General features: G+C 42.4%; 4 protein-coding genes across 7 annotated transcripts; 1 reads left to right on the plus strand and 3 right to left on the minus strand.

Annotated features, from left to right (window-relative positions):
• The first annotated feature begins 5,612 nt into the window (after positions 1–5,612).
• LOC133014692 (hairy/enhancer-of-split related with YRPW motif protein 1-like) lies at positions 5,613–7,055 on the plus strand. The gene is made up of 5 exons (XM_061081958.1): positions 5,613–5,698; positions 5,875–5,947; positions 6,056–6,139; positions 6,261–6,342; positions 6,460–7,055. The coding sequence occupies exons 1-5, from the start codon at positions 5,613–5,615 to the stop codon at positions 7,053–7,055; spliced, it is 921 nt and encodes a 306-aa protein (XP_060937941.1).
• A 3,369-nt stretch (positions 7,056–10,424) lies between these two features.
• On the minus strand, positions 10,425–13,087 carry stmn2a (stathmin 2a). 2 transcript variants are annotated; one of them, XM_061081658.1, is made up of 5 exons: positions 13,069–13,087; positions 11,211–11,306; positions 10,869–11,041; positions 10,578–10,769; positions 10,425–10,484 (listed from the first exon to the last, which is right to left on the minus strand). In XM_061081658.1, exons 1-5 carry the CDS (start codon positions 13,085–13,087, stop codon positions 10,425–10,427), a joined length of 540 nt encoding a protein of 179 aa, XP_060937641.1. The 2 variants fall into 2 exon arrangements, with proteins under 2 accessions (XP_060937641.1, XP_060937640.1); XM_061081657.1 differs by having other exon boundaries at positions 10,869–11,043; positions 11,195–11,306.
• Positions 13,088–15,750: 2,663 nt separating this feature from the next.
• On the minus strand, positions 15,751–19,513 carry upp1 (uridine phosphorylase 1). The gene is made up of 8 exons (XM_061081406.1): positions 19,463–19,513; positions 19,171–19,214; positions 18,013–18,124; positions 17,770–17,928; positions 17,527–17,641; positions 16,777–16,986; positions 16,538–16,684; positions 15,751–16,451 (listed from the first exon to the last, which is right to left on the minus strand). Exons 2-8 carry the CDS (start codon positions 19,209–19,211, stop codon positions 16,300–16,302), a joined length of 936 nt encoding a protein of 311 aa, XP_060937389.1. The 5' UTR covers positions 19,212–19,214; positions 19,463–19,513; the 3' UTR covers positions 15,751–16,299.
• A 1,108-nt stretch (positions 19,514–20,621) lies between these two features.
• On the minus strand, positions 20,622–23,169 carry gra (granulito). 3 transcript variants are annotated; one of them, XM_061081680.1, is made up of 7 exons: positions 23,105–23,169; positions 22,182–22,258; positions 22,015–22,073; positions 21,683–21,740; positions 21,448–21,554; positions 21,278–21,336; positions 20,622–21,043 (listed from the first exon to the last, which is right to left on the minus strand). In XM_061081680.1, the coding sequence occupies exons 2-7, from the start codon at positions 22,255–22,257 to the stop codon at positions 21,016–21,018; spliced, it is 387 nt and encodes a 128-aa protein (XP_060937663.1). In that variant the 5' UTR covers position 22,258; positions 23,105–23,169; the 3' UTR covers positions 20,622–21,015. The 3 variants fall into 3 exon arrangements, with proteins under 3 accessions (XP_060937663.1, XP_060937664.1, XP_060937662.1); XM_061081681.1 differs by having other exon boundaries at positions 22,182–22,322; positions 23,105–23,146; XM_061081679.1 differs by lacking the exon at positions 23,105–23,169 and having other exon boundaries at positions 22,182–22,957.
• Between the last annotated feature and the right edge of the window lie 261 nt (positions 23,170–23,430).

Here is a 23,430-nt window from a genome sequence, read left to right on the forward strand (position 1 = left end):
ACACATTTTCTTCAGCTTAACTTGACTTGATAATTCATAAGGCCAGTGCCTGTGAGGTCCCCTGTGCGTGATGCAAACCAGGAGATACATTTCAATTAGCGCCCCAGACCTCCCTCCATCTCACCACACACACATACACACGGGCGCACACTCCATTGATATGCAAACAATGTTTTTCCTGTGGAAATACAATGTGTGGTCTTAAAAGTAGCCCGCTCCCTGGTCCTCCTTTCTTTGTGTCAACATCACATGCTGTCTCCTGTTGCGCTTATTTGGGAACCAGTCTTATGATCTGCCTTCCCTCCATTGTAGACTTGCAAGTTAACTGGTAATGGGCAGCATTCTTGTAAACCCCATGAACAATATGATTGTTAGGGGCCATTGTGCAGGAGTGTGTACCATTACGGAAAAAAGGGGTGAAATATATTTTATTTATTCAGGTGGGACTCAGGTCATTCAGGGTTTTTTTCTTGTTGTGTTTTTGTTTCAAAGCAGCATAAAATGGTCCATATCAGAGTTCAAAGTATTGTTAGAGTCTTCTTGAAATGCCGTCCATGCCCTATAATTGACTCAAAGCCCTGTAATTGGCAGCCGGTGCTGAAGTCCTGGTGTCAGTATTACGACCTGAGGAGGGATCCTCAGAGGAGAAAAAAGATTTGCAAAAAAAAAAAAGCTCCTGCTAAACAAAGAAACAAGGAAGTGAACATATCCTCCTTGGCTTTACCTATCCAAAAAGCACAAGGAGACTGCGTGCCAACAAAGGCAGGAAAGTAAAGAATGAGACGCTGGGTGTATTACGGTCAAACACTGGGAATGGGTCTCAGGCCTGGTCTGGTCCCTGCCCAATATAGCGCCTGGGTGCTGACTGGAACCAGAGGGGACAGACAGGAAGCTGTGGCCCATAGGATAACATTGTTGTATGGAAGCTGTGTGGGAGACATTTCCCTCAGTCAGACAAGCTATTCAGGAGCAGCATGGGTGGCATTTTCTTACATCATATGCCATGGCTCATGTATATATGCAGCAAAGTTCATATCTTTTTATATGCACCTCCACTCTCTGTGAATAAAACATGGGCCAGGCATGATCTCACACACACTAATGTCCCCCCCCACAAATGCCTCCAGCTCAGCCTAATTCCCTCCTCAACACACACGCACACAAATGCAAACATCACTGGAGCAGTTGCTGAATGACAGGTATAAGATGTCAGGATGGTGTGCACACAGGATGCAGGCACGGCTGCGACCGTCGCTCCTGCCGACAGCCCCAACGGTTGACATAGTAAATCAATCCTGATGGGAGGGTGGGCAGGACGGAGGTGAGAGGGGGGGGGGGGGGGGGGCTGCACAGGGGGCCCGATGCGACTGAGGCGGCCTCTGTCAGACACACTCAGCCACTCGGCCAGCCAGTGAGAGACTGTCGACGGGTGGGAGAACACTCGCCGGGAAACGCTCACACGGAGATTGAGTTACCACGGAATTAGATCAGGGCTGTGGGAAACAGCACCTCCTAAACACACTCGCACACTCTCGGTCACACACACATATAAACACATGCAGACACACCAGCACACACTCGGGCCGCACTCTCGCACACAAAGAGTCGCCAAGGGAAACCTGAGGGAAGATTGAGGAAGGCAGCTGGGCACACGCCAGTTTCAAACAAATGCTTGCTTATACCTCTTAGCTTCCTGGCACCGCTTTGAGAGCAGTTCCCTTCAAACTGGTGCCAGCCTAGGCCCAGGGTCAACAGGCAGTGTGGCATGCTGTTATTAAATGTAAAGGTAATATAGAGAAATGGGGCGAGCAAAGACAAATAAGCTCAAATCAACCAGGGAGATGTATAGAATTTACACCCAAATTCATCAACACTCAATCGAGGTGGAGGCTGAGAAACGGGTTTGACGCTACAGGCGAGAAGTCAAGGTTTTGAGAGGAAGAACCATAATTACGTGTAATTGTCCAAAGGAATGTGGCAAAGGACCTTGGCATTCAGGTGTGAGGAGGGAGGACTGTGTGTCTGCTTAATGGGGACCACATGAACCTGCCTGTCCTGTGGCACTGCAGAGTCCCATTACCATAATGGTATCGTAAACAGTACCGGAGTGATCCCAAATCAAGCTGCCATTCAGCCGGGAGTCATGGAAAGGCCGTGTATGCTTTAGTCTGGGGATGAAGAGCAAAGGGGAGGGCTCGTACTGAACCAGATCTGCCCCACTAGCACTCAAATTTCTGGATTTACAGCAAGATATATGGCTACCCGAGGAAATCCTGTCCAGAAGGAGAGCATGCACGCCGCGGGAGTTATTCAGCACTGGATCATGCACATGTTCAAGTCTATAAATCGATCAAGTGGGAGTGTAGAAATGCGTGAAATGGATGAAGTTTGGGGATGAGTTTTAGTGAAAGTGCGTGCTAACAGGGAGCTGAGTGTGTGTGTGTGTGTGTGTGTGTGTGTGTGTGTGTGTGTGTGTGTTTGTGTGTGTGAGACAGCAGGGAAAGTTGGCATGCCTTGACTTTGCTGACCACTGTACAGGAATGCCTCTGTAGGAGAGGACATCCTCTGCTTTCCAGACTACAGGTGTTGCCAACTAAATACAATCTTGCATTGTGGTACCCTAATAATCATCACCCACACTGTATAATGCATTCTAATCCCAACCAACATTTAGAATCCATTGCTCATATTGTTAATGGCTGTAATAAGTACAAAGGACTCTATACTGCACGCCATGACCGTATTGTCGACCTCATTTCTAGTACTGTTAAGGGAGTATTCCCCCCAAATGTGTCAATGTACAAACACTCCTGTATAATGCCAGATTGGTTTAACAGTTCTGATGATGTGTTCTGTAAGATCCCTAACACCCCTGATGTTGTTTTCTTGTACAAGGTTAAAAGGGAGGTAGTAGTCCTTGAGGTAGCCTGTGTCTATGACCTCTACATGGACTTAGCCTTCCTTGACAAGTTGACCAAATACCAGCCCATTGTTGCTAAAAATGAGAGACCTAGGCTATACATGTAAACTGATAGTATTAATATTTGGAAGTCTGGGGCATGTTGATAGACTTTCGGTCAGTGGGCTACGACTGGCAGGACTTAGTAAGAGACGATCTAAACAACTAGCAAAGTTCTGCTCTGTATCAGCTGTTATAGGCAGTCTTGCTGTTTGGCGTAGGAGATGTTTCTTGTACCCATGAGTCACTGAGCTGTATTCAACCTCTGAGAAATGTTTGAATCCTTTTTGTACGAATATGATTGGTGGATTCAAATAAATTATTTAAATGTGTGTAGTGATAGTGCAACGGTTCATCAACAGAATGAGTGACGCTCGCACATTGTATCTGTCACCACTGAGACCCCTCTGACATTCTGGGAACAGCATGCTGGCCCTGCAGTTGCTCCCGCTCATCCCCACTTGTCGAGCTCCCACCGCACTAACCCAACAACTGACCTGACGGACGGAGCAGAGAAACAGCTGCTGCTCTACAAGGTACTGGAATGGAAGTGTACCGCGGCGTGGGGGGTGGGGAGGTCACCGCTGCCACTGATGGACTTTCCATACATGACTGCAGTGCACGCTGCAGGAATTACCCCAGTCTCACGTGCTTCCCAGACAAATCATCCCATGCAACCCTGACAGACAGAAAAGACATTTGATGTTTGACTGCCCTTTTCATAGTAATAGTGGGTATATGAAATTTTATGCATTTACCTGCAGAATATGACAAAAGAGTCAAATTACATATTCTGTGGCTAAATGTTATCAAAATATCAACTAGAATAGCCATCAATACAGCACATACCTCAGCCAGGGTCGTATATTCCCCTTAAATTCAATCAAGCTGGAACAAATGTTATTTTCATCAAGATCAATGAATTATTCACTGGGAAATTGGTGAAAATGTTGAAAAATGTTTGCAATGTAAATGAAAGTGGACAAGAAATTTCTGGATCTGCACCAAAATGTAAAGGTTTCTCTCCTGATCCGTATGACAACTGTACACCAAGTTGTGTTGTGATCCAGTGTGTAGTTTTTTACACAACTTGCTTACAAGCGAAAACAAGCAAACCATCAAATTGTAATATATTATCAGATCATTTATTTTGACGCGATGTAATTAGAGTGATACTTTAGATTTGTTCTACATGTACGATTTTAATCGGCAAAATAAGAAGTCATTATAATAAATGTAGTGTGGAATGGAAGTAACCTAAAATATAAATACCTCTGTTAAATAAAAGTAGCCTTTAACTCAAAAGAATAAAAATAAAAAAGTACTTGAACGAATATACTTAGATACTTTCACTCACTTTGTTTCATTAACCAAAAAAAAGAACTAATCAAAGGCAAATCTGCCCACTCAGCTCATTCAAACACAATACAACCAAAAATGAAACATGCTTTTTGAGATCGTTAACTTATGACAACACTTGCCTTGAATTGCATATACAAATATATACATACAAATACATGTGCACACATACTGTAGGCACAAGTATGGCATGTCTCTGTCTCTCTAATGTAAACTATAAAAACAGGCCGATGGGATCAGTTACGCGGAGGAACATAAACATCCAAAGCTCCCGTGTTTTATATAGTTTGCCCTTTGACCCAAACGCATTAGCGGGGTCAAAATTATCACACCTCTAGCAGACCACCATTGCTCCCCATCCAGAATGAGCCGTGCGTGTTCTGCTGCTTCACTCTCATGTACCTGCAGTGGGTTACTGTGCTTGTTTTTCAAACATGGCTCACATGGCTCAAACATCCGTGTTACGGTTGCACGCAGCTCCAGCCTCTGAAAACATTTTCCTCTTCTTCCCGTTTCCCACTGCACAGCACGGCGAGCTTCACCGTGGATGAATGATTCCCTGGGAAGGTCTCGCCGTGCCAGTCAGTTGGCAGGAGAAGAGGGGGTGGTGGGGCCGACATGAGGGGGTTTCCTAGGAGAGCCTGGTAACACTGACTGACTAATGTCGGGCCTCCGGGCTGATCAGTGCTGTTGTGGAACCACACAGCTGACGGCAGACAATGAACAACACACTCTGCTAATGGGCCGTGTGTCCTCCACAACACCAGAGAGGAAGAGGGCTCCTGCCACAATGGGGCCTGTTGCTCGCGGACCACGGTCTCAGCGGGGGGGGGGGGGGGGTGACTGGGGAGTTGGGGCCAGGAGTCCACCGGGCAGCCTGAGCTGTCACCAGGGGGAAAGAAGCAGCATCGGTGCTTTTGTACAACACGTATTATAATCAAAACTTAAATACATTCTATTCAAATTATGCTCTGGGTTCAACTTATATAATTTCCAAACCTAAGTGTCAACATCTTCACTTTCAGACCTTGTGCTTGGTCATAGATTTTTTTATATATTTATTATCATTTCAAAGCATATGTCACTCAAGCCACAGCTCGATTTTAACTGGCTGCATTGGTTTGAGGCACCGCCCACGCCCCTCCTGAGAGCCCACCCCCCCCTGTGTGTGTGTGCTGTGTGGTGTGAAAATGATCCCAGCAGAAGCAGATCTGAGGTTTAGACTTCAGTTTCTCTGAGCCTCTGCTGTCAGAGCAGCACCGGACCTGTGTGTGCAAGCAGCCTCTGGATCACCATGAAGAGAAGCCACAATTACAGCTCGTCAGACAGCGACCTGGACGACAGTGTTGATGTGGAGAAGGACAGTGGAGATGAAAATGGGTAGGTTATCATAACTTTATAAAAAAAATATATAGCTATCACATCATTCTATAATCACGTATAGAATTGTTTGTTTTGGCTCGATTGACTTGCTGCAAAAGCTCTAGGCCCTGTTTCATGTGCATGTGTGTGTTTCTTATCCCTCAAAATGAATTTATCACTCTCTAATCGTCCAGACAAATTGATTCTCACGGCTCCATGTCGCCCTCCACCACCACGCAAGTTCAAGCCAGAAAAAGGCGCAGAGGGGTAAGTAAACTCATTATCTCTGCTTTCAACTTGTGCTGTGATAGATGCCATTGTTTCATTCTATCGGTGCCCTTAATGACAGAGTTCATTTCTTCTTTCTTTATACAGATTATTGAGAAAAGGAGACGTGACCGTATCAACAACAGTCTCTCAGAGCTGAGGAGACTGGTGCCAAGTGCCTTTGAGAAACAGGTAGAGTGTTTGTATTTCCATTCTTGTAACACGAGTTATCCTTACACTCCTTAGATGATCATTTGATAAGAATAGCTTTAATTTATTTAATTTTAATTCTGTCTTTTCTCTTTCATGACAGGGTTCAGCGAAACTGGAAAAAGCTGAAATACTGCAAATGACCGTGGACCATTTGAAAATGCTTCATGCATCTGGAGGCAAAGGTAAAAGACCCTTTTATTATAACCACATTAATTCATACGTAGTTCCTTCTAACAAAATGTAGTTTTAAATCACATCAGCCCTCTCTAACCCTCTGCCTCTGCTCTCCTCCCTGACAGGTTACTTTGAGGCTCATGCTCTTGCTAAGGATTACCGCAGCCTGGGCTTCAGGGAGTGCCTGGCAGAGACCGCCCGCTACCTGAGCATCATCGAGGGCCGGGACAGCACGGACCCCCTCCGCGTGCGCCTGGTGTCCCACCTCAGTAACTGTGCCTCTCAGAGGGAGGTGCACTCTGGACTGGAACACTTGGCCTGGGGCTCTGCCTACGGACCTGCCCCGGCCCACCTCCCCCACCCTCTCCTCCTGCAACACCCCCAGGGCAGGACACCTGCATCCAGGAGCAACAGTAGCCCTCCCTCTTCCTCCCCTTCCTCCTCTTCATCCTCCTCATCCTCCACTGAGGCATCTGGGACCTCCAGACTCGGTGTCATGCCCCCCACAGAGTCCCTCAGGGTGTCGCTGCCCCTCGCTTTGCCTGTGCCAACATCAAAGCTGTCGCCGCCGCTCCTGTCATCCCTCTCCTCGCTTTCGGTCTTCCCCCTCTCCTTCGGTACTTTCCCTCTCGTCTCCCCGACCGCCCGCAGCACTGTGAGCCCCTCCTCCACCCTGTCCAAGCCTTACAGGCCTTGGGGCACAGAGATTGGGGCCTTCTGACGCTTACAACTGGACTGAAGGCAACAGCTGAGCTGTGCCCAACACGTCAGACGAGGCTGGATGACCTGTCTCATCTGTTTTTATCGTAATGAAACACAGGGGAACAAAGAAAACTGATTTTATTTTATTAAGTATAATGTGGGAGACCTTGCCACATGATGTGATTTCATTACTCTTATCAAGAAAGAAATTCTAAATGATTTTATGTTATTAGTTTATATTGATAACTAATTTAGTCGACATGCACTGTCTCCAGGTTGAGGACTGACATGATGATGTAATGTTCGGGCCATGCATAGATTTACTGTCTGCACAGATTTAGAGGAAATATGTTGTAGACCAGATCCTTCTACATTTGTCGAGCACGGACGTCTGTATTTAACATCATGTAGAGTTACTTTCCTGTGGTCTGCTTCTTTAGCGTGGTGAGAACTTGTGGAAGTGAATATGCATATTTGTATGTGTCATTCTTGGGAAACTAACTACTTGAGACTTGGAAAGTTACATTCTTGTATCTATTTGTAATGTTTTTGGACCAATAAATTGAGTTTCAAAGAAGAAAACACAATCGAGTTTGAATCTCTTTCATTATAACTCTTCAATCTTGTGTTTTATGTATGATAGGAGTCTACTTTTCCTAAATGCAAGCAGACTATCTGCCCCAAAAGCAATTAAGATCATATCTATAATCTGCAGGTGCATTGCATATTTTTTGCCATCTCATCGAAGTTAATCATAAGATAATGAGGTCTCGGTTATTAACTGAAAGGCAATTCCTTTAGTGTGTGCCAGGTAGGTAACCAAATCCGAGAGCATTGTTGCCCCCATGAATACCCAGGAAATCATTAAGAGCCAGAGGAAATCCTTTACAATGTTACCCTGACCTCACCAGCTCGGGTTGGTCTGAAACGGAGACAATAGTGTGAACAGGATGGGGACACTAGAGGAAAGCAGTGAAAATGTAACGGCAACAAACACAGACAGCTGGAGCAGTAAATCACTCAGAGCTGCTCTGGTTGTTGTTTCAGGTCATAACGTTGGTGTCACGGAGTTTTTTAGTGGGGTTCACTCTTTTAATGACTCCATTTTATCGGTACATGCAGCACCTCAGGCTTCCAGGTGGGGCAGTAGCTGTCTGGGATTTCTGGTAAAGCCACATTTTATTAATAATAAATGGAGTATATATTTCCCTATGAAAATGCCAGTCAGGATGGAGATTTAGAGCAGCTATGAGACTCACAATAGGCCACTCACCTCTTTTTTTGATGTATTTTGTGTACTAGTGATGCATCAATACATTTCATTGTTTTGAGTTGTACGCCCTGTTTGTTAGTTTTGTTTGTTTGTTTTTTGCTCTGTTTTTATGACTTTATTTCAATAGACTCTTTTTTCTTTCTTTCTCTTTTCCTTTCATTTTGGCATAATTTCTTACTTACGCCTAGTATTTGTCTGTTTGTACTTAACTACCTGAAAAAAACCTAATAAACATATTGAACAAAAAAAAAGAAAGTGCCAGTCAGCTTAAAGGATAAGAAACAAAAGTATATGTATTCTATGCTTGTTTCTCTTAATGGAGCTGTTACATTTTAAATCCTCATGATTAACCAGAATAAATCAAAACTATCATTCAATTCAGTGTTTTGTTTTTTTCTGTTCCTCCTGCATTTGGAATATTGTGAACTTTACTTTCCTCTTCTTTTCAATATCTTCAGGCTCCTGTTCAGTTTCTGTGCCTCAAATAAATCCAACACTGCCACCTGCTGGAGGAACATGGATTAATCTTATGTGGATTCAATTGCATGTTTGTAATAAATTAATAAATAGATACAATTCAAATAAATTAACACACGACTGGAAGGATAGAGAGGAACAAATGAGAAATCAACTACAGTTGAAGACTGGGATTCTCGGGATGTGTAGATAACTGGTTCTTTTATTTGGCAGTTTACATTTCCCCCTCCTCTAATAGCTCAGAAATTAATTAGATGGTGCATGCTATGTTCACAGAACCCCAAACCTTTATTCAGCAAAGCTTTCACAGAGAAATATACGAAGGAGAAACACAAGCAGCAGAGGATGCAGGCAGATATCAGTGGTACTGTATATTAAAAAGAGACTAGTACAGTGTGCTGTGTGTAGAGCATCCCGTGTCCGTTCTCTAGCTAATCCCCTAAAGAGAGTAGACGCTAATGATGCCTCATGGTAAATTCGCATTCTCATACACCCACACAGACAAACGCTATGTTCTCACTATCAATATCGAGGTGGGAGCACATTCCACTGTCCAAGACACTATGCATGGTACCAGTCTGGTGTCGTAACATTCATGAGATTAATCCTAAAAGTACTAAGTGTACGTCACGGAGCTTTTTGATTTAGCCGAAGATGGAGCGATCGAGGAATGGCGTGGGAATCTGCAAGAGTATAAACGGCTGCTCCCATTGGGCAACGACATTCTTAATAACAATAAAGCACCTCTCCCGTCCATCATCGTGCTCATTCCAGAGGAAGTGGATACTTTATCAATCTGTGGGGTTTTGGCGTATTAACTTCCAAGCGTGCGTGTTGTAAATGAGAGGGTGTGCGTGAGGAAGACACAGGTGGGATTGCGTCGATCTTATCTTGAGGATTGTGTAAGCCTGCGAAAACACTGACCGCCATTCTTCACACACAAAGAAAAAAGAGACTAAACACGGAAACATCATCATCATCGTCGTCATGACATCATCAGGAAAGAACTGCAACTGTCAGTCAACTCACAACACCGAGGGCTTTCACAAGAAAATGGTTGTATAGAGTTTTGGAAATTTCAAGAACTGAAACAATGATCAATGACAAACTAAATGTTTGAAATTGTACAGCGCAGTACAGTACAATATTTGTACGTACTTCACCTACCATCAGATAGATAGATAGATAGATAGATAGATAGATAGATAGATAGATAGATAGATAGATAGATAGATAGATAGATAGATAGATAGATAGATAGATAGATAGATAGATAGATAGATAGATAGATAGATAGATAGATAGATAGATAGATAGATCTGGAAAAAAAATATTTACAAATCAAAAGCCATATTCTTGCATTTTCAACGAATCCATTAAGTTCTCAAGACGGGGTTTACAGATGTTTGTATCCACAGATAATACTGATAATAGTGTGTACTGGTGGTGTGTTGTGTTGTTGTTGTGATGAAGTGATGAGGTCCTCGAACCTCTCGGCCTCCTGGTTGGGTGTCTGTTCAGTGGAGGGTGAGGGCGGGGCGGGGGGGGGGGGTAGGGGTAGGGGGCGAGGAAGGGGGGACAAGGACTGGATGGAGAAGACATAGATGAACCGCAGACGTGGGGACTCGTGTAGGGGCCTTATGCCGTCAGCTCCTCCCTCATCTCTTTGTTCCGGCGCACCACGGCGGCGTGTCTCTCCTGCAAAACACCACGAGAACGGAATGAGTTTGGTTTAGTCGTCCGGACCGAGGCCAGCGGGCGATCGAAAAAAAACAACCCTGGGTTTCTCACCTTCTCCTGTAGACGCTCAATCATGGCCATCATGAGCGCTTCGCGGTTCTCCTTGATCTGGTCCATCTTCATCTGGAGCTTCTCCTCGGCCATCTTGCTGAAGTTGCTGTTCTCCTCCATGGCCTTTAGCAGCACGTCCCTCTCGTGCTCGCGCTTCTCCGCCAAGGCCCTCAGCACCTGGGCCTCCTGGTACTGAAAAATGCACAACGACACACACACACAGATTGATTGATACATTTTCATTGACGCCATGTCCCTCTTATTTAATCATTGTTAACTACAAACACTCACCTTCCTCCGGTCCTCAGCAGCCTCCAGTTTCTTCTCAATGTCCTCCAGAGAGATGTCTCTCTTGGGGGGTGAGGGGAGGTTGTGGGCCACTTCGGACACCGGAGAGGGAGGCTTGAGAATCACCTCAAAGGCCTGGCCCGAGGCCCGCTTGTTTATTGGTTTCACCTCCATATCTGTAAATAAGACAATTATGATGATAACACCAGGAAAGTCGATATCAAACAATAAAAGTATATTAGTCCAATAACGTGTCGTTAAGTCTTCTGTCTGTGTCCATGGGGAACACTTTGAGTCCCCCAAAATAAAGAGAAAGGAGAAATCAATATTTGAGCTGATCCATACCTTCAAACTCAGTCACAAGCTTGTTGCGTGCCTCTGGGTAAAAGCAGGAGCAGATGAGGGAGAGCATGGACAGCTCCTTCATCTTCTCTTTGTACGCTGGAGGGACATAAACAAAGAGAGGTTTAATTAAAAACCAGCTTTAATCACGTGTACAAATAAGTCATGAATATGGACGAGGTGTTTCCAAATGAATTTGTTACAAATCAGGAAAGGAAGTGGCTCAATAAACCAATGAGCATCAGATGACCACTGGGTGAATGATGCAGGGAGCGTGACACAGAGTCTGATGCACATCTAGAAGTGCTGTGTTGCTAAATAATTAATTGCATGTGTTGTGTAAAAGTCGATCAAACTAGGAACAAACAGGCATTATTAGTGTTGCTTTATTGGACACTGTGCTTTCTCCAATATCCCTTTGCAATCTCTACAAAATGGGATTAGACAGACCTGTGTCATTCAATTTCCTGTTGAATTCTCTGTTCTGTGACGTGTGTTGTGGTCACATAAATTAGAGGCACTTAAATCCGTCTTATCTCTTCCCCATTGTGGAGTGTGGCCGTCACATCTGTCAGTGACAGCCGATGGATGGTCTTTATTTCTTTTGTCCACCTTGTGATTTCACCAGTTCCTTTACACTGTGGTTTTCTTGAATCTCTCTGCAAATCTGTGACCTGTTTCCGTGCTGTTGGCGTTAAATCTGACAAAGTGCCCACCTGGCTCTCCATGTGGACGCATGCTAAGCCTTCTGCTGCAAAGGCCAGTGGGTAGACGGCCTCCTTGCTGCAGGGCTGGCCTGCCTCCCACCCTGCCATGCACCTGTCTGCTCCACTGCATCTCTGCCACCACTCACACCGTAATGAAACCAGCCCGCACCCCACACTGTATGCTAGAACACGTCTGCTCCTGTTAAAATATCATAAATGCTGCAGTAGCTCAAAAGAAGCCCAGGGAAGCAAATATTGCAAACGCTCGGCCTACAACAATAACGGCCCATCAGGGAGGGGGGGGAGGCGGATGACTAATGCAGGATGCAGGGTGGTTATACGCTATTAGAATTTTGCTTATTTGTGCTAATTAGTAAAGCAAATGAGATATTTCACATTTGTCTTCATGACGATAGTGTATTTTAGCAGATAAAAAGGCAGCAGATCTGTCACAGCTGGTGATGCCCCCACCCCCACCCCCCCCATCCCCCTGGCATCCACTATAGCAAAAGCTATTTATCCCAAATAAATGAACTAAATCCACACATTAATATAAACATGAAATAGCAGTTGGGGTTTGTTTGGGTTTAATCCTAGCAGGGTTGTATTAAAGCCGGGGAGGTGAAGCCTCTCTCTCTCTCTCTCTCTCTCTGCCTCGCTGCTCGGCAGCTCAGCATCTTGGGTGGGGTCCGTCTGCATTATGCTGCATGCTGGGGCCGCGGGAGCCTGAGAAGCAGGTGCAGCGATGAGAATAAAGCTTGAATCTATCTAATAATCCAACCTTTCACAATATCAGCCCAGAGATAAGATGATGCTGATGATGAGGATGATGAGACAGATGATGAAGATGATAAAGGAGGCATTTCAATAACATAAAGACGTGGTGCTGTGGTGTGGCAGGATCCCCACAACTCATGTGATCAGACAATAGGCCTACAGCTATAATCGATGCACGATCATCAAAGAAGGAATATCAATAATTATAAATCAAATAATTAGCAATCAAATGATCATATTTCTGATTGGACCCGTTACAGAAGGATCGACCACCAGCCCGCCGGTAGACCACACCGGGGCCGACACATGCAGGTACCGCAGCACCGGGTGGAGCATCCATCCGCCATCCATGCACCGGTTCGGACGGGACTACTCACCGGTCGCTGTCTTGGCCATGGCTGATGTGGTGATGTCCGCAGGGGGAAGCTGTGGCTCTGCTCAGGTGGACGGTGCAGCTGCTGTAAGGCACTGAGTCAGCGAATAGACCGAGAGCAGCAGCGGACGGAGAGACAAGGGGGTGGGCACGCACGGGAGCGCGCAGGCAGACCCTCCTCTGTGCCGTGACGCGCGCAGAGCGGTGTTCAGTGTCCACCCGGTAACCTTGTAAAGCTGAGCATCATAGGACAGACCCACACACACACAGCTGATGATATATCTATACCTGCATGGGTTTAACTGGATCCACTTTAATGAAATGGAAAAAAAATTAGATGTACAGTAATCCAGTGAGGCAATGCAGCCAATATTGGTCGATTAATTACCAATATAGGTCATTTCATTTCAGGGGCAGGAATCAATGACACATGCAGTTTCTGGTCAATTACCTAATCAACGTGGCTAATCTGCAGTGAGCTGTGACTGCTTAACCCCTTATTGCCTGAATTAATTTCAAATTATATAAAAAAATATTATTTGTGTTTTTGGCTGTCATACAGATGCTAAATTAAGTGGAGATTAATTTCAATATAGCATATACAATAGATATAAAATTTAGGTATGAGGCAAATTAGCGACATTAGGCATAATGGGGCATAACCGTAATTTAACAAATTTTCCAGTCTCTGGTATGTAGATTATTATATTGATGCTGCTTTTGCTTGAAATTGAATAAGAACATATGTTTCTGCACAATCATTGCTGTTCCATCATCACAGTATTTCAAATACAGCTTAATACCTCAAAATAACTTTGCTGCACAGTACGAAGGAGCTAGTATGTATTTTCACTCCAACCACTAGATGGCGGCAGATTGCTTTCAATACCTTCATGGTATGTGTAGTATTTGCACATACCATGAAGGCATCCCACTAATCCCACTAATGCCTGATGCCAAGACCGCAATGGGGTTTGAGGCGAATTCGCTGCATTCGGCTACAAGGGGTTAAAGGTTCAGGGTTTAGAATTTAGGTATATCTAGTGGTGAAGTGTCATGGTGCAGCTGAATGCCTTTCACCACACCCTCCCCTTCCAAACATGAAATAGAACCTGTTGTAGCCTTCAGTTGTCATAAAAACTAAAAAGGTGTTCAGTTTGTCTGGTCTGGGCTACTGTTAAAAAGAAAAAAATGGCGGCATGCGTAGAGAGGACCCACTCCTGATCGATCTTTTTTTTTCCGCCTGTTTTTCGAACTTTTTTATTTTCTGATTTTACGAGATAAAAATCCTGTTTTTCGAACTTTTTTATTTTCTGTTTTTACGAGATAAAAATCCTGTTTTTCTGAGGTAAGTTTTCTCCGGAAAAGGTGTTCCCATAATCCTGCCTGAAGCTCTCACATGCATGGAGTATGGTTGCTGCTGCATCAGCCTGACCCTGCAACAGACTAATGTAGCTGAGCGGTTTGTTCTATTATACTGTCAGGAGGCCTCAACCGAAAGAGGACACGAGAGATGGTTATTGAATCGGGACATCACACTCGTTTATTTTCCTTCACACTTTTCTCTATCGATAGAACCCCTTTCTGTTAGAACCCCTTTCAAAACAAGAGTCCCAACCACCAACCTGCTTATAACAGGAACTACACATCAATCTTCTATAATAAAGCCACTAACGGGACAAAAATAAAAATTATCCTCTACCTACCTGTAGCATATCCCCCGAAATATGATCGAGACTTTCAACTGATGTTTTCAGATTTATTTGACGCTAGGTCTATGGACGCTATACGTCACTTTCAAAATAAAAGCATGTAAAAAAATTTGAGCGAAAAACAGGATTTTTATCTCGGAAAAACAGGAAAAAAAAAGTTTGAGAAACAGGATTTTTATCTCGGAAAAACAGGGGGGGGGGGGGGGAGTTCGAAAAACAGGAAAAATCCTGGGTTTTTTACCCAGAGCTTTTTTAATTTTTTCAAGTGAATGCAATACGCTTCCGTATATTCCAGGACAGAGAAAACAAAGATTTATATTATTTAGATGAAACTCGATTGAAATCATCACTAGTATTATTTTATATTCAATTTCTGCCAATAGATCCCTTTCACATGAATCTTACACATTGGAACTTTAATAGAAATTAACCTTTATGCGAGTCAGATTGTCCAAATTTACCTGAGCATTTGGATGTGTCATGAAACCTCAATATTGGTCTATATAAACCAAAGATAAACCAAAACTATTCAAAGCATCTAAACAGATATACTCCACCGTCAGGAGTCTAAATCCAGATATATTAGTTGATTAGTTGAAATGAATGTAAAAAAACTAAAAGGGGCATAAACTGAAATGAGGAATTATGTTTATATGTGATTATGTCAGTTGATCAGCCAAATTAATGATTTAATATATATCGTATTCAGGAACATCATTGTTATTAATTATGTTGGTGGCCTGGCGTCATCAGTTCAGCCACTACTGAAGGGTAAAAAAAATGTGAGACTACTTTCCAGACATGTCAGAATCAGAAATGCTTGACTGATCTGTGGGGGGTGTCCGGCTTTGTTACAGTTAATCAAACCAAGAATTCAAATGTATAGAAAGAAAGCATTCTTTATGCAGCAAGAGATAACAGCAGAATGATGTGAATTTTGTGCAACTTTTAAAAACAAAAACAAAACAAACAGCTTTAGAGGGTATGAGGCTTTATTAGAAATAAGACATCCAATGGGATTTCCTCTCTCTCAAAATGAATGACAATTTGTTTATAGGTACCGATTGATACCTAGACAAAAATTAACCTAGATGAAAATGTAAAATACAATCTACATTGAAAACACTACACAGATTTTTAGAGTTTTAAAACCAATAACAAGCCAAGGACAAAAACTACGTCATAGTCAAGTCATTATCATTCATGAAACAAAGATGATTTCAATAAGTTATGTGATTCTGGTTCAAGTTTTACAGATAAGGAACTTCATGTGTTCTACTACACAGAGGCATGGATCAGCACAATATTCCATTTTACATTAAAAGTTCAGTTAAATGTTTTAAAAGAAAATACAAGTTAAAAATAATCAGTCCACGACAGTTTATCGTGAAGGTGAAATAGATAAAAATATAGAAGTTTAGGAGAGTGTTTTAAAGCTCACTTATTGCATTGCAAAGTTTTCAGTGTTAAGAGAAGATATACGCACATTGTGATGCAAGCTTGCAAAACAGTGATGCCTAAACTTAGCTACTTCCTGCTTGGGCCATCAGCTGCTGTTTAATGTAGTAACCAACCAGCTTCTGAGGACGCTGCTGGTAGCTGTTAAGGACTTCATGAGAGCAGGTCACCTGATCCCCCTTCAGACGATCCAGTAACGTCACACACACCACGGCCGCTTCACACAGGAACAAAACGTTAGAGACTGAGCCTGACCAAATTATGTGTTTTGAATATGTAGCAAGCTGTGCTGATTATTCTTACCACGCAGACCACTCAGCTTGCACATGGCAGCAAAAACGGATGACTCCATTTCTATATTGCAGACTCCTGCTTGGCTGGCTCTCATGAGGTAGTCCTGTTTATCCTCCTCAGTGTAGGAGCAGAAGGCCCCATCCAAACGAGCTTGGCCTGCACAGATAGTGAAGATGGACGTTAGACCTGAACCACCGTAGACGTCCGTGAACAATGTGATTAACATGTCAGTGCAGAAGAAGTCATACCTTCATAGAAGTCCATGGTGCACATGGTGTTGCCCATCACAGTCTCAAACTGGTTCAGCTCTTTGCTGCACCGCAACAGCTCCTCGGCCAGGCTTTGGTCCAGATCAATGTTACGCACCACAACCTTCCCCAGGATCATCTGCTCAAACCTGGGCAGGAAGGTGCCGTCCACCGACTGGTTGGTAACAACGACGTTGCCAGGCTCAATTCCTGGAAATCCACAATGGCAAATGAGAAAAAAAAAATTCAACTACAGGTACAAAAAGCAAAAAATTAAAGGTCTATATTGTAAGACTATATTATGTTAACTAACCATCCTGTACATTTTTCAGATAACCTATGGTTTTAGTTTAAAGCATACACCATTTAGCCATGCTGGGAAAATATATGATCTTACAATTCAAACCTATTATAGAGGACACCAAATGCTGGTTAGTAGAATAATCTGAAAAATTACGTTTGGTCTATAACAAAATGGAAATTACTGAGTTACTTCGACAAAACAAAGAAATGGAAATTCATAAACCAGAGAAATAAAACAAAAAATTTAACTGGATTTCACTGCCATAAAAGTCAACAGGAAACTTGGTCTCCCTCCTGTGGTAAAAGTAGTAAATTGGGATTTATGTCCACACTACCTAACACATCTCTTGGCAAGTACACATGTGACCACACGGTATTTATGGTTTAGTAATGTAACATTATCAGGTTCTTGGTTAACACAAAATATTTAAAAAATAATAAGCTTACCTATTCCACCTGATGTCCCAATGCGCATAATTGTAACATCCGTGCAATGTGCATGATGGAGGAGCTTTATTAGCTCATGCAGCATTATGGCTATAGAAGGAATGCCCATCCCATGCTGAAAAATACAGCACACACACAGCTGTTTAGTTAAAAGGACACAGAATACATCCTGTATTTGTTGAGGACCAGTGGAGTAGTATGTTTACAAAAGAAGAACACAAATATCTTGAGGCTTTTACATACGCTGACAGAGAGCACAGGGCCCACTTTGTACATGGCGTAGCGGTCTGTTCCAGCACAGATGTTTGGGTACTCGGATTTGGGGTCTTCCATACCGAGCTCAGTGGCGATGTACTCGGTGAATGCTAGCATCCTCCAGGGACTGCCCCCAACACACACAAACTAAAAAAAAGGATTTACAAATGAACACCGTCATACATGAGACTGTTACTTCACACAAATGAACGTAGTAAGATAATTCATTACCTTGACGTCACCAAACATAGCTGGTAGGTCGTGAGTTCGTGTTCCCAGACCAAAGTGGTAGAGGACGTCATCTTTCAGTGCATCCAGGTGGGGGTTGTGCACATAAACCGGACTTCAGTGGAAATAAAACAGATATCATAGGATTACTTTGAGCCTGAAAACCAAACTTCATTCCTCTGGGCAGTGGGTTAGGGTCTGAAGGTCTGAAGGTCACTTCAACCAAGTCTGAAAACCAAACTCTCATATTCCTGTGTCAAGTTGTACATTTACGTCCAGGATTATCTTTTCAGTTGTTGAGACACTTGTCTATTGAGAGTTCTGTAGCCACCAGGGTACAGGTGGAGGAGATGGGAATCTATTTTGTAAACAGAAAACATTTGAAATCCCATAGAGATGAATTTTTGTTTCTCTCAAATCCCGCTCCGTAAAAAAGAGAGTTCATCGGAGGGTAAAATAAACACAATCTCAATGTGTGTTTTTGGAAGTTTTCTTTCTATTAGAGTGAAAGAAGACGACATTGAAGCAAAATAGACCGAAATCTCAAAATCGACCAGTACACGAAGAAACTGTGTTTTTTCCTGTAGTGTCCTGCCTTAAACTGCATAATTTTGATGGTAGAATCCTCAGCTAATAACTTTTCATTCTACTACTGTTGAGTATTTAACAATTGAGTGTGTCGTATTGACATAAATTGTTAAGCTAGTCAGAAATGTGATACTATATTTAACTTTTGGGATTAGAACATATTTTATATATAAATTATTAATCTCACTTAAGCCCCTGCCCCCCCAAAATGTCTTTGCACGTTCCTGCAGCCCTTCATCTGCAAAGTGGTGAGTAGATAATGAGTGAATTTTCATTTTTGGGTGAACTATTCCTTGAATTCCTTTATAGTCTGGTCTTAAATTGCTTTCACATTTTGTCCTTATGCCTACAAACACAGTAGAGCACTTAGAATTGCCTTGCTGTTGAAATTTGCCTATTAATTTTGTACTTATTTAAAATGATCATTATTGACTTTGATCTAAAGCGAATCACCCACACACATTCAGCCCGTTCTTGTCGATGACCTCATATCCAGACAAACCTGCTAGTTTCCTCACTTCCAAATAAACCAAGAGGACGTAACTTTATTTGAATATATGGACAGACACTCACCTGCAGTCCAACCCGTGTCCCTGCTCGTCTTTTGAATCCATCTCCTGGAACAGAAACAGCTGGTTAATGGCACATTCAACTCTCTGACCAGGAAGAGGAGGACCACACAGAGGACACCTGAACACATGGTCACTTTCAACACCACAGTTTAACACCGCGGGATGGAACGAGCCCATGGCCGGACACAGCGCATCAAACCCCCGCAGCAGGAGGTCGACCCCCCGGTCAGGATCTTCCAACATGAACCATTACAGTAAAAAGGCTACGACCCAGTCCACAGACCAGTGCTTACCTTGGGTTCGATGCCGGTGATCTGTCGTCGACTCCGCTTCACGCCAATTCGTTTGGCTTTCTGCGCATCTGACGTCACCGCCGTAACGTGGGGATCTGACGTCGCTTACGTCACAGCCTCACTGACAGGATGTGGGACTCTTCCTCTGTCACGTACTGATGTGACTAATCTAACATCACCACATTCTGGAGAATCCACAGCGGAAATCACACAATACTACCCACACCCTCTGGATTCTTGTATTTTTTAGACTTCCTTACACTTAAATACTGTACTTATTATTCCTTACTGATGCCTAATGTTGACTCCTGCTGCTGTAATATTGGATATTTGTTTGAACATCACTGAGTTCAGTTAAAAAGACTACACAGAGAGGCAGGTCTTTCCTAAAGAGACACAAATGAGCCCAGGGACATGAAAACTGCTGAAACATCCAGTTACAAAAACAAGTTTGACCAGAAAGAGGCTGAAAGGGAAGACAAAAGAGTCAACATGACCACAAAAGGAGACAAAACAAGCACAGAGATGGTTGAAATGAACAAAAAGACTACAAACTACTCAGTCTGCAGATCCCATAAGCGAGGGGAGGCTTTTACTTATCTGTGATCTCATATTCTGTGTGTGCCTGGACCCTAATAAGCAGCAGAAATGATTGATTGATTGACCAATTAAAAGCCATTTGGAAAAAAAGATATCACTCATATCTGTCGAGAGCTGAATGCTTCCCAGATTCTACAATTGCCTTCGACAAGGCAAGAAAAAGGTCTACAAGACTATTGTGGAATGCAAGACTATTTAATACCTTATAAAGAATTACAAGTGAATATATTGTGTGTGTGTGTATATAGTATGCATATGTATACTGTATTTTGATGACAGCTGGAATATCCTCATTATATACAAACTTCTCAACCCCATAAGAGCAACAGCACAGATTAGTGTTTCTGGACTGATCAGTCAGAAATGACTTGTCAGGTTTCCTTTAAAAATCTTATTTTATATATAAAAATAGGGTAAAATGTCTAGATTGGCCCAGAAGGTTTCCAAATGTACAGGGGAGGAAGTGACAATGTGTCAGTCATATTTATTTACAGTCTATGGTTTTAATAAGTGCCAGAAGGAAAATGTCCACGCACCAAACTGTTGAGTCAAACCATCTTTTATGAGAGAAGAAATTAACATGTTTAATTAGACATGTTAAATCACAATGCTGAGCAAAAACATCATTACGATCACTTCACTTCTTTTTTTTAATGACTCCATAGTAGTGATAGACTCGTCCCATCGTTTCTTGAAAAGCATCCATTAATACATTTAGAACAATTCTACACAATGTTAATACTTTGCTATAGTCAAAATCATGCACAGCAGAAAATGTAAGCAAAAATGCAATTCTCATACTTAAGCAAATAAAGTGGGGTTTAGTATTAACACTTCAAATAGTTAAATAATAAACATGCAATGCAAAATGTCACAAGTTAAATAAAGCGTTAAATAACGTTCAACAAGAAAATACAGAAACACTCTTTGGGGGAAACGCCTGTGCAAAGTCTTTAAGGTGAGGGAATCCTCTCTGCAGCCCTGAAAACAAAAAAGCATATATTGGTGAATTATTTTTATACTGATCATGTCTTTAAAGTAAAAGTTAAAAAACATAAATGTATACTGCAAGACGATAGAAATGTATCTAATGTGTGTTAAAAGAAGCTTTAATATCAGTGTGAAATATGTGTTCAAACAGTAATCTGCATCGAATTCAAGTTATAACTTATTTTCTACTTCTACAAAACTGTCCACATACAAGAGAAAACTCACATTTCCTCTTTTCCACGGACCCATGTCAGTTCATGAAGCCTCAGGTTCCCGGGCTCTCTCTGTTTAGATGGTATAAAAACATGTTTCAATCCAAACGGCACACTTATAATGCGGTGTTGAGCATTTAGAGAGGATACTTCATTTAAACGGATTATTAACAGCCAACTTACTGCCTCAGTTAAGACTATGGGGTGCTCTGGCAAGAACTCTGGTTTCTCCCTGGAATGAGGAGAACTCGCCAACGCAATTAAAAAGTCTCTTGTGTAAGATATTCTGCCTGTAAATGTTTATACAGACATAAAGCAGAACCAACATTATAACAAACAGGAGTTCAGAGTTAAAAGTTCACGCCAAGCAGAATAAAAAACCAAGGAAAACATTAGTTTTCATTACATTTTGTCTTACCTTGTTTCGGTTTTTGGAGGTTGACTATCTGGAGGAACTGCTCTATGCCTATGTTTGTCTTTTAAGCACAAAATCAGAAAATGTTAAAAAAATCAGACAAACACTTAATCATTTGTAAATCTAAAGGGACATTTCTTATTTAATGTCATTCAAGTTCTCATTGTGGTGATTTGCTGATCTTCTGCACTTCATCCTTGTTAACTGTTTATACTTTTTTTTTGGACAGTTTTTGGACACAAGCAAATTAATCAATTTGAATACCTCAAATTGACTTGACTCCATATCTATGATTGAAGAATTAAATGTTTGCTGCCACCCTTTGAGATTCTTACCGGGCGATCCACTTCCTCCATCAGCGCCTGAGCACATGTAGCAGCATGTCTGCTGGGCTCTAAATGAAATTATAAGAATTCTCACAGGAGTTAAAAAGAATAAAATGATAATAATACGTGAAACCACTGATCCTGCAGGTGAGAACTGGTGCAGACTTGGAGCTTACCGATGTCGTAGCAGCGACGCAGGGGTCTCGCAGGCTCCAGATGTTTTTGGAAAACTCTTCTCCTTGATACCTCCATTCTGGTCCCAGGAAGGTTCAAACTGGTTTTAAACCCACCACACTCAACAAGGCATCACATCTATACTGGAGCAATACATGCCGACAGTACTAAAGTAGTTCAATATTATTATTCTGGGCTTCCTACAGAGGTTACAGATCATCAGGAGTATTACAATTTTAAAAAACTGTTTGATTAAAGTACAATGATTTATATTTATATGTCAAGTTTTTATCACTTCATTAACAGGTTCACAAAAAAAACTTCAGTCTACTTTTTCATTTGGGCGTAACGTCAAGTTACTCAGTTAGAGTTCATTCAAAATACATGAGCATACAATGGAAAAAGCTAATAATGAAGAGGATGTTTAATAATAATGAGGATCTAGATGTGGATGTTTTGGGATGTGCTGAGCTGAATGTAGCATGACAGCTAACGAGAGCAGGGATGTTAATGGCACAGAACCCACTCAGCATTAGCTCAACTTTAGCTTAACTGTCTGCTAACTTCACTGCAATAAATAAAAATGGTTGATTGTGAAACTCTTTACTTCTAACGTTACTTATTAACTGTTAACGCGACCGATCGTGACGGGTTTCATGTCTGCATGAGCTTCACGGTAACCGTTGGCTAACATTAGCTGCCATGTTAAATGTTTGTGAACGGCGACATTCAACCTCATCATCACCCACCCACCCACACGATGATGGAGAAGCTAACGATAACAAGTGCAGCGCCATCGCGATGCAAAAGTTTGAACAACGTGGAATCATCGGTGTAGCTCATCACATTAGTCTCATTGCTCACACGGCTATACGTCGTTTTCACTTCTGCTTTAAGAAAAGTTGCATCGTGTTTAATTATTCACCTGCAGATCAATAAACTCCTGCTGCGTGGTTCTCCGGCTGCTCCCTCACCGGCGTCAAGCTGCACACGGCGATCCCACTTCTGGTGCAGGCATTTCAAAATAAGATGTTGGCTTGTAAAATCGTGTCCGTTTCGGCAGAGATTAGAAGGAAGCATTTAAACATTCGCCATATGACTTGTTGTGACTGATATCAACTACTTTAAATGATAAATAGCAGTCTTTGCTCATAAACAATTACCAACTTGTATCACTTTTTTTATGCAAAAAAATAACATTACATTTTCACAATTCACTTTTTTTGTGAACATTCACCACCAAGATAGTAA

The sequence above is a fragment of the Limanda limanda genome, chromosome 11 (genome assembly GCF_963576545.1).
Source record: "Limanda limanda chromosome 11, fLimLim1.1, whole genome shotgun sequence".
Taxonomy (NCBI): Eukaryota; Metazoa; Chordata; class Actinopteri; order Pleuronectiformes; family Pleuronectidae; genus Limanda; species Limanda limanda.

Bases quoted from the DNA above. Each gene is read 5' to 3' on its own strand.
- LOC133014692 (XM_061081958.1), top strand. From the start codon at position 5,613: ATGAAGAGAAGCCACAATTACAGCTCGTCAGACAGCGACCTGGACGAC. The intron at 6,140-6,260 runs GTAGAGTGTTTG...CTTTCATGACAG, and splicing joins CAAGTGCCTTTGAGAAACAG to GGTTCAGCGAAACTGGAAAA. The intron at 6,343-6,459 runs GTAAAAGACCCT...CCTCCCTGACAG, and splicing joins TCATGCATCTGGAGGCAAAG to GTTACTTTGAGGCTCATGCT.
- stmn2a (XM_061081657.1), bottom strand. The intron at 11,044-11,194 runs ATATTGATTTCT...TGTCTTATTTAC, and splicing joins GAAGGTATGGATCAGCTCAA to AGATATGGAGGTGAAACCAA. The intron at 10,770-10,868 runs GTGAGTGTTTGT...TGCATTTTTCAG, and splicing joins CTGCTGAGGACCGGAGGAAG to TACCAGGAGGCCCAGGTGCT.
- upp1 (XM_061081406.1), bottom strand. From the start codon at position 19,211: ATGGATTCAAAAGACGAGCAGGGACACGGGTTGGACTGCAG. The intron at 18,125-19,170 runs GTGAGTGTCTGT...TTTCCACTGAAG, and splicing joins GGACACGGGTTGGACTGCAG to TCCGGTTTATGTGCACAACC. The intron at 16,685-16,776 runs GTATGACTTCTT...CTATCTGTGCAG, and splicing joins CACCATGGACTTCTATGAAG to GCCAAGCTCGTTTGGATGGG.
- gra (XM_061081680.1), bottom strand. From the start codon at position 22,257: ATGGAGGTATCAAGGAGAAGAGTTTTCCAAAAACATCTGGAGCCTGCG. The intron at 21,741-22,014 runs GTAAGAATCTCA...TGTGCTTAAAAG, and splicing joins TGGAGGAAGTGGATCGCCCG to ACAAACATAGGCATAGAGCA. The intron at 21,044-21,277 runs GTGAGTTTTCTC...TTTTGTTTTCAG, and splicing joins GTCCGTGGAAAAGAGGAAAT to GGCTGCAGAGAGGATTCCCT.